This window comes from Medicago truncatula, chromosome 1 (assembly GCF_003473485.1).
Source record: "Medicago truncatula cultivar Jemalong A17 chromosome 1, MtrunA17r5.0-ANR, whole genome shotgun sequence".
In the NCBI taxonomy this organism is placed as follows: domain Eukaryota; kingdom Viridiplantae; phylum Streptophyta; class Magnoliopsida; order Fabales; family Fabaceae; genus Medicago; species Medicago truncatula.
The window spans coordinates 10,439,146-10,449,374 of NC_053042.1; the positions used below are offsets into that span (position 1 = coordinate 10,439,146).

Here is a 10,229-nt window from a genome sequence, read left to right on the forward strand (position 1 = left end):
TTTCATTACGAAGAAACTCTAGAACCCAAATCCCTCACTTTCAAAACTCAACTTGTGAACAGGCTTTAAAGTACTTACAATTATGTTGTGCACAATGTAAAGAGACCCTCTGATTCTTAGACAAAGGGGCGCAAGTAATCCAAAGTTTAGTTAGGAGGTAATTAAAGTCTGATCAAAAGTTGTTTCCACAGGAATCAAACTTGGGTTTTCCTGAACGATTTGTCTAAGGAGGAGCTCATTGACTACTTTGAATCTGATCACTTGGTTTGTAAGCAATATACAATTTAATTAACAATGTTTAATTTCTCCCTTCATTTAACGTCCTGATTCATATTTATATGTTTACCGCTATTTTGTGCTCCTATTGAGAGCACTATGCATCACTTTGCTTCTTATCACCATGCCAACCTAAGTGAGTTACTTTTTTTGAGAACTTATTCACACTTTATTACTATATTACATTAAATTCCTTCTGTGAGAGTACATATAAATACTATATCAGCTTAACAGCATGACCTCTAAAATCAATTGGACAAAAAAGAAAATAGCATTGCCTACTTTATTCTGAAGCACAAGTCATGGTTGATAAGTTCAAACCAAAAAAAATGGACAATAAAATACATGGAAGCTTGAATAAAATACTTGCCAAATGAAAATAAATGCAAGATTCCAAAACAAAGAATTCTAGGACTTTCCAAATAAGGCACGAATTATAGCAAGGAAGCCACCACCCATGAGAGCCTTCATCAATCTCGTCTTTGTACTGGTGTATGGTGGATACCTAATAGAAGCATCACCAAAAAAACTGCGATAAAGAACTGCTTTTTTGTGACTAAATGCATCAAATGAGAATTTTCCATGGTATGCACCCACTCCACTCTCACCTACTCCTCCAAAAGGCAAAGTATGAACTGCAAGCTGCACCAAGTGAAAAGCGCGCATGAATAAGAAATTATGAGTGTCCCGGTTTCACATCAGTTCAAAACTATGGAGCACTGACAATGACACGACACTAATAATAATTTAAGACAATAAAAGTGATTGATGCAACTATCGTGTTGGTATCTTCAATCTGAAGTATCGGTGCTACATACTTCAAAATAGTAAATAAGAGCATCCATTGAAAAAAATCACAAGCACTACTCTTTTGTTTGCATATAAAAATTACATTCACAGGCACACATAAACTAAGAGATTCAAGGATAGACTGTGAAAGAAAGAAAAATTACGTGTATAGTAGTGTCATTGATGACCAAACCACCAGCAGAAACAGTCTTAACAAACTGCTCCTTGAGCTTGTTGTTGTTTGTAAATATATATGCAGCAAGAGGCTTCGGTGCTGAATTTATCACATCAAAGCTTTCATCTAGTTTATCGACCTGTTTCGAGAAAGGAAAAAAAATCAAAAAATGAAAAACAAAATTTTTATTGATCAGCTGTGACTTCAATTTACTAATGTGTACTTCACATTTTATCTATTTCCTGGTTGGATTAAACTATCTTGTAGTTATCTTATAACAAAAGGTGGAAATGATATTTTGCACTCTTTTCATATAATTTATTTTGCAGCTTATTTGACGAAAATAAGAACATATTGTTTTATTAGAGTATTGTAAAAACAAGAAGAGATAAAATAATGAAATTTTGAAGATCTCAAACAACCGGTTACTGTGGATGTGAATCATTAATTCGTACCGTAATGATGGGAAGTAAAGGACCAAATATCTCTTCGCTCATTATCAGAGAATCACGCGGGACATCCAATAGAACAGTAGGGCTAATCCTCCTGGGATTTAAGAAAACAGAGAAATTTGTGTCAATATTGTATTTCACTAAATCAAGACGTAACCAATGAAGTACCTCCAAAAAAGAAGACAGGGAGCTTACAATTTGCTTTTATCCTTTTCACCTCCATGAACAATCTTACCAGAAACTTTATCATCATCCAAAAGCCTTATCAAGCGATCGAAGTGGTTTGAGTTTACAATACGCGACAAATCTTTTGATTCCAATGGATTCTTTCCATAAAACTGCTCTAATTCGGTCTTTAGAGCATCCACCTAGAAATAGGAGGAACCAAACACTAAACACTAAATAAAGAGACAGACTTAGAATGCAAATTAAACTTAGGAAAAACTTATTACCAACTTAGGAGCATAATCTTTTGTTGTTATGATATAATCTGGAGAAATGCAAGCTTGGCCATTGTTGCAACCCCACTTTCCAGCAATTATCCTTCTAGCTGCCACCTTGCAATTTTAAGTTCAAGTAAATTTAAGTCATAATGAGGTCCAAGGTAACTCGGATGATAGCAAGTACTCCCTGTGGGCTTAAATACAAACAAAAAGAGTACATGTATGATGTAGCTTGTCCAAAGTGACCAAATACATGTACTTCGTTGCTTATATTTAAGTCCAGAATAGTATTCGTTAAATTCAAAAGACTGAAAGAGAGGTTAAGGACTTAAGGGTATACCTGTAAGTTGATATTTGAATCAACAACAACTGGTGATTTTCCTCCAAGTTCCAGCACAACTGGTGTAAGGTGCTTAGCAGCAGCAGCCATCACAATGCGTGCCACTCTTCCATTACCTAAAAATCCAAAAAGTATGAGTGAATGATATGATCCAAGGATTGTTTTAATAAACTTCGTCTTCATGACAATTTTCCTGAAAACTCTACGATCAAAGCTGATGCCAGTTGACAAGTACTTCTATAGAAAATGGAAGTAAAGAAGAATTTCTTTATTAAAACGAATGAATGATTACACTTAATGTTATTCTATCAGAAAAACAGAAAGCCAATTCAGAATTATAAACCATAAAAGAAAACCAGAGGGGAGAAACAAAGAGAACCTGTGTAGAAAATTTTGTCCCACTTTTGTTGCAGTAATGCAGATGTTTCATCAACTGCCCCCTCAACAACTCTTATAGATGAGTTATCCATGTATTCCCCTAACAGTTTTGCCAGCAATGATGATGTGGCTGGAGCAATTTCTGATGGTTTTAAGACCACAGCATTACCAGCTGCAATAGCTCCAATGACTGGATCAAGTGATAACACTGGAAAGACAGATAGAGAATTTAATAATATTGTCAGTATAGGTTGAGGATAGAACTTGGAGCAGTGTTGTCAAATAACAGCTATAGCAGCGCTATCACGGTACAGTGTAGCAGAAGTTTCACAATTTTGTTCTGCAATTACACGATTTAGCACTAAATGTTGCAAAATAGTGACAATTGCAGCCCTCTAGGCTTATAGCAGTGTAATATAGTGGAATTTGAACAAAATGCTATTTTCCATGATCTGCGATTGACAACACTAACTTGGAGGGAAGAAAAAAGGGAAATGTCGAGTCAAAAGCATAAATATTTTAACATACAAAATGGATAGTTCCATGCGGAGATGACCAACACAACTCCAAATGGTTCAGATACTATTTCAGCTGAAGAAGGAAAAGTTGTGATTGATGTTTTGACCTGCATTAAAGGGGAAATAATTTGATCACTGAAAAGAATTATGTCAATCAAATAATGTAAGTGACCGAATTTCACTGAAAACGTACCTTTTCCGGAGCCATCCAATGCTTCAATTCTTTGAGTGCAGTTTTACATGAGTTTTTCAACATACCAACCTGCAATACAATTACACCAGGTATGAGAAGATAGAAATATCATATGTAACACTGTTGCGTTCGTCACTCCAAATCCTTCAACAATCTAAGCAATAGTCAGTAAATCAGACTTCATTCTATATTTTCAGCTTCACCAACTAACTACACAACTCGGACTTATAACCTCCAGTCACACAACAATAACAACACCAACCGTTTTGCTATCAAACTTCATCTCCTTGTTAAAAGTATTCAAAATGTTGTTTAGATGCAATATATGTCTTGAATTAATTTGTAATAATTTTTTTCATATCATGGCTAAAATAGATTCACTATCTATTCCTAATATTAGTTTACTATCAAAAGAAACTTGAGTGTTAAGGTCCTGTCCAAGGGTAAAAATAACACTGAGACTATCTAAGCAATAAATACAACAACCAATTCACACTTGCTGGGGTATAATTATTATTTGTCAAATAATGAAAGAATGCTTGTGCTTCTAATCATCTGGAAAGGCAAATGTAGGACCACCACACACTTAATGCACAAACACAGACACCTAAATAGTATATACCAAAAGCTAAAATAACACAAATTCAAAAAAACCAGAAGCCATTAAGTACGAGGGCACTGCATGCATGTCTGCAAGTGCAACATTCTACTTACTTTTATCTCCTTTTACTAATCCAAATCCAAACATTATCTTAAATTTTGGGTTGAGTGTATAATTGTAACTCAATATCAGAAAATCTGCTAATAAAATGAAATACGTGCACTACTATAAAACACATTTTAAGATCATATCACGTTCATGGAACACAAAGTTAATACACCATTTGAACAAAATTAAGCCACTATTTAACAACACAAAGTTGGACTCTCAAACACACCTCTCACACCTATGACCGAACATCTAAAGTATTGTTATAGTCACTATTTAACAACACAATGTTGGACTGTCACACACACCTCTAACACCTAAGACCAAACATCTAAGGTGTCTCAATTTGCCCCATGATAGATAAAATAGACTCTGATATTATCTTAAAATTTAGAAGATACTTAAAAACATAATTGTAAGTTGAGAAGTATCCATCATTTATTTGAATTCAGATTTCTTGTAGTTGTGGATTCCCCACTTTCACACGTTTGGAATATCAATGGCGATTTGGTCAAGAATGAACCGTCAAAAAAATGCAAATTTTATTTTGTTTCAAAAATTTATAAATGCAAACTTAATTTTGGACCGTCTGATCATAATCAAATGTCCACATTCCAAATTCATAAATGCAAAAATACCCAATCGAATTTATATACACTTTCTTCATACTAAAGGCCTGTTTGGATTGCCTAATTTTTCAGCTTATGTAAAATAATTTATGCAAATGAATAAACTTTTATGTATTATTAATAAGCTTGTCAAAGTAGTTTATGAAAAACAACCGATGAATATACAATTTTCGTTAGTAAAAACTTTTAAATTAACATAAAAGCTTATTCATTTGCATAAGCTATTTTTCATAAGCTTAAAAATAAGTCAATTCAAAAGGTCTTATATCACATTTAATGCCTGTAACTCTCAAAAACAAACTTAAGAAGAGAAGCCACCACCTATAACTAGAAGATTGGTCCACTCCAGAAAGTGATAGTAGATCATTAATGCTCACACCAAACCATAAAAAACCCACACTGCAACGTTTCCACCACCGAACAGTACACACACCAAAAAATAAAAAAAAATAAAAAAAAAACATTCACTCAGATTTTCCTAGGATTCAACAGAACAGAACATTCCCTCAGAGAAATAAAAACGGAACAGAACGTAAAAACAGACACACATTTACAATCCAATCAAGCACTCTCATCAATTCACTTAACATTTTACCCCAATAAAATCTGGACCCATAAATAACAACAATAAATGACATATCTCTTCATTCATTCAACACAAACAAATAATACTAATAATTATAATAATAAAAATATAATTTGCAGATAATAACCGAACCTCATAGGCAACAGTTTCAAGAGGGGGTTTATCAATATCATTACGAAGAGCATCAATGATTTCTTCTTCATGAAAGTTTAAAAGCTTAAAAAGCTGTTTCAACTGCGACACTTTCCAGTCATAATTTCTTGTTTTTCCAGAACCAAATGTTTCTCTCAGTTCATTCACCAGCATGGATCCCGCTTCATTGTCGAACATATTCTTTCTCTCCAATTCAGTCGTCATAATAAATCAAGAAATAGCGAGAGGATAAAGTTCGTAGGATTGGGTGATGTGTGTTTGAAGAGAAAGAGGACAAAGTATTAGTAGTAATACTGTGACGTTCGTTATGTTGTGATGTGGGTAGGGTGGGTGATACTGATGAGGGTGGTGGTGATTCTGGTGAAGGCTTGACTTATATACTAGTTTCGTGGAGGGTAATCTACTCTAATCCACATTTACTCTCAACTTTGTTAAGCAATTAATTTTGGTCAAACACGATTAATTCATTTTTAATAATTTCTTTTTTTTGGTGAATTTAGTCATTTCTATTTAAAATTATATTTATTATATAGTAAAAATTAGATTATGTTGCGCTTGACTAATTCTTGAGCGTAATGCGGATATAAAGGACAAGGTTATTAATTTGATTCTTTCTTTTTATTGACAGAAACACATATCTATCTATTAATTAACGATATATACAATTTGAAGTCCGTTAGAAAGCTCTTGAATGTATATATGTATATTCTATCTATGTCCAAAAATAAACTTTTCAAGAGGAATGATACGTGAACAATCAAATTGTACAACCAACAACTTATTTGTTATTTTTAATGATATTTTATTTGATTTCGATTTATGTGCTCCTCATAAAGTTAAAGGTTGTTGCATTAATCGTCCACTTTTTAATCATATTTTAAATCTGATATCCTCACGCGTAATTACGGAGAGTAATTCATCAAATTTATGAAACCTAAATAGGCATGTCTCTAAAAAATTAACACTACTGGATATCTAGGTTGTATTCAAATACATGATCTTAATTAAGCAATATAATTTTTTTTATTACACTTATACTAATGACTTTCAAATCTAAAAAAAAATATATTAATGACTTACTTATCATAGAAATTTATTATACATTTATGATAATCAACATTACCACGCATCAGTTAGTTAGATTATTAGACCGTCTTTATCAAATCATCTTCTACTTCCTTTCCAAGTCTTATCAAATATCAATACTTCATCGATCTCAAGTTATAAATCGTTTTAAGGGAAAAATATTAAATCACATCAGTTTTTTAATTTATTTAATTATAATAAATTGGTTCTTAAAGGACCTAAATGTTACCAAAAAAAATACTTAAAGGACTACCACGTTACAATTAAATAACTTAAAGGACATAACTTGTACAAAAAAATTAAAGGACAAATTTTTGTTTTAATTAAAATAATTTAAAAGACAACGAGTGTAATTTAGCTGAAAAAAATTTATAAATCATTTTGAAGGAAAAAATTGTTCAAATTATAAATCTTTTTTACGATACGAGTGAAGTATTAACATTATTTTTCAAATATATCCTTAATAATTTATTACTTTGTGTTTTTTAATGGTTTAACTAATCTTTCTTGTACCATTAGTTAAAGATAATTTTATAAAAAAAATTAACTTTTAATTTTTTCATACAAAATTAATTATATTTCTTAATATAAAATGATAAAAGTGACTTATAATTTAAGTTAAAATGAGTAAAATTAATTATATTTAACTAATGGTACAAGAAACTCTTAAGGAGAGTCTACCGCCCATTTGGGTCCAACAATGCTCGAAGGATTAATCTCCGCAGTTGCGTGCGAAGAATACCCGATTTATACAAAAAAAAAAAAAAAACATTTTTATACTTGTGACTAAGCAAGTGTATCTCGTTATACTGAGACCATTTTTCACAATAACCCATATAGATTTTGTGACATAGATATTATTGAGGCAACTTTTCTAACAAAATAGTGAAATACTTCATCTCGTATTATTTACAAGAAACAATTGCATTTTTAGATATATTGAATAATTTATGTATTCAGTCTAAAATTTAGATTAGATACATAAATTATACAATATATCTGAAAAACCAATTGTTTTTTGTAACAAAGACCGGAAGAAATATACCATATACTTGGATGATTGTTTAGGGAATAATTGGATAATTTTGTAAATAGTACTCCTTAAAATATATATATATGGGGTTTGTTAGGATACACACTAGTTTTTATGTGGGAGTGTTTTAATAAAGATATAACTAAAATTTGTTAAATACACCTTAAGTTGAATGTTGCTAAAACACACCTTCTAAAAAAATAAGTGGATGTAAGTTAGCAACTCGTGTTTTAGAAAGTTATAACTAAAAAGTAGTTAAATGCACCTGTAGCTTGCTAAAACACTTCCACATAAAAATTAGTGGGTGTGTTTTAACAAATTCATTTGTTTAAACTTCTATACAGAATTATTTTTTAATTCTTATTAAATTTGAAAATAAAAAGAGTCTAATCCAAATTATGCATGAGTGTATACATCCCTGATCCCCGGTTCAGTTTGGTGTGTGACTGTGATAGGAGGATAATGTTGGACACGCAATATTGGAGCAATGGCGTGGCAAGAAAGTTGCGTGTGAATTTTCCTCTTCACGTTATTGGATCTTGTTTGGAAATCACAATCCTCACCATATTTTTTTCTCTCCATATTTAATATTTAAATAGTTTAAAGATCATAAATAAGATAATATGATATTCGGTGGGTTTAACTATTTAAGAGTTATTTAAGGCCGAACATCGTGACCCGGATTCGAGTTCGAAATCTCACATGAGAACTGGAAGAAGGAAAGAAAAAAAAATTGACTGGTGTAAAAGCACGTGAAGAGTGAACACTAACATAACATGGAAAAAGAGAAGTAGTTTAAACTTCAAAGTAGTTCCTTCAGACTTAATTTTCCCGAATTGAAACATGTTACTGTCAACTAATTTTTCGTGTATCTTATAAAGTTAAGATTAAAATAAAACCACTCCAAATCCAATCAAATTAATCTCAAGAAGCATGTATATTAAAGAGATAAAAACAAAAACAGAAACTAAAAAAGATGGAGCACTTAAATTTCGATAAACAACAAAAATGGTAAAATAGTACTGTGAGAAATTGAGTACCTCTTGGATGAAGGATTCAGCTTCAGATTTTGATAAGTCAGAGTAAAGAGCTTCAACAATCTCTTTCTCATGTTTTTCAGTTAATTCCAGAAGTGCCTTCAACTGAGAAACTTTCCATTCATAGCTTCGAGTCTTACCAGAATCAAACGTTATTCTCAAATCTTTAACTGTTGTTGAAGCTTCTTTCAAATCAAACACTTTTTTGTTAAGTTTAGAAGAGGCCATGTTTAGCTAAGCTATGCTATGCAAATAGATAATTGTTTTATGCTGTACAAATATGTATGAACAATATATGAAGCTGATGAATATATAATAATAATATATAGAAAAATTATTTTAAAATATCATACAAGATATTAAACAATGTGTTGTTTTGTCTTTTAGGATATCTTCAAATCAATGTACAGTGTATAAGATGAAAATTAGTAAGTGAGAGATAGATAACAACAACATAAGAGATGCACATTATTTATTGGAAATGACTCTTCTTTCATCAAATTTTGCTCATTTCCGTCAAAATGGTTGAGCGTGAGTTAACTCATGCAGATATATTCTTAACGTGAGTTAACTTACGAAGATGCATTTCTCAGTGCGGATGAACAAAAACAAATGGTAGAGAAGCAATTATTTTTGTCTTATGTTTTGCAATTCATATTTTATTATTATTTGTCTTATTTCCTGTTTTATATGTGTATATTAAATTAAGCTTAGAAAATTCCAATCGATGGAGGTTGTGCTTGTTGTCTTCTACGAAGTAGCCCATATTAGATTCCTTTTCTTGAAAGTGGTGTATTAATTTTAAAATTTGGATTGTAGGTATATTCTTGCATAATATTGTTGATTGTATGACCATTGGATTTGAATCTAAAGTCAATTGTGTTTAGATGTAACAACTCTACAATTCTGTTATAATGTGTATTTTTTTGTCAAAAAAAAGATGGATGCACGTTTTCATGGTGGATCACATATATAGTAGCATAGGCTTCTCTTTGTCTAGACTCTAAACCATAGTGCCCCACAAGACATTATTATTTAAAGAAACGTTTTTTTGAACAAGATTATTTTTAAAAACGCTAACAGTGTTTTTGGAGCTTTATTTAAAGGTCTTGAATAGTACTCTTTCCGTCTCAGATTAACTCAGCATAAAGTTTATTTTACATATATTAAGAAAAATGTATAAATAAAGGAGAGAGAAAAAATAGTTTTAAGTGCTTTTGTTAAGTATTAATGCATTCTTCACCATCATAAATGCAAAGTAGTATATTGAATTAGGTATGAGTGATGAAAGTAATATTAATTAGAGTTATAAAGGGAAAAAAATAATTAATATTGTATTGGAAAGTGAAATAGCTCAGTTATTTTTGAATTTTTTTTTTTTGCAATTGGCTCAATTATTATGGGACGGGAGTAACTTTTATAAAAAAAAATA

The 10,229-nt window shown here is 31.2% G+C and overlaps 1 protein-coding gene across 2 annotated transcripts; it reads right to left on the bottom strand.

Annotated features, from left to right (window-relative positions):
• Positions 1–444: 444 nt before the first annotated feature.
• Positions 445–9,081, bottom strand: LOC25482459 (aldehyde dehydrogenase family 3 member H1). 2 transcript variants are annotated; one of them, XM_013611022.2, is made up of 10 exons: positions 8,801–9,081; positions 3,565–3,633; positions 3,382–3,478; positions 2,855–3,061; positions 2,476–2,591; positions 2,145–2,249; positions 1,888–2,060; positions 1,696–1,786; positions 1,230–1,379; positions 445–918 (listed from the first exon to the last, which is right to left on the bottom strand). In XM_013611022.2, exons 1-10 carry the CDS (start codon positions 9,023–9,025, stop codon positions 685–687), a joined length of 1,467 nt encoding a protein of 488 aa, XP_013466476.1. In that variant the 5' UTR covers positions 9,026–9,081; the 3' UTR covers positions 445–684. The 2 variants fall into 2 exon arrangements, with proteins under 2 accessions (XP_013466476.1, XP_013466477.1); XM_013611023.3 differs by lacking the exon at positions 8,801–9,081 and adding an exon at positions 5,621–6,000.
• Positions 9,082–10,229: the final 1,148 nt, after the last annotated feature.

Coding starts and splice junctions, on each gene's coding strand:
- LOC25482459 (XM_013611022.2), bottom strand. CDS start 9,025: ATGGCCTCTTCTAAACTTAACAAAAAAGTGTTTGATTTGAAAGAAGCT. Junction 3,634..8,800: donor CTGAATCCTTCATCCAAGAG/GTACTCAATTTC, acceptor ATTGTATTGCAG/GTTGGTATGTTGAAAAACTC. Junction 3,479..3,564: donor ATTGGATGGCTCCGGAAAAG/GTACGTTTTCAG, acceptor CCTTTAATGCAG/GTCAAAACATCAATCACAAC.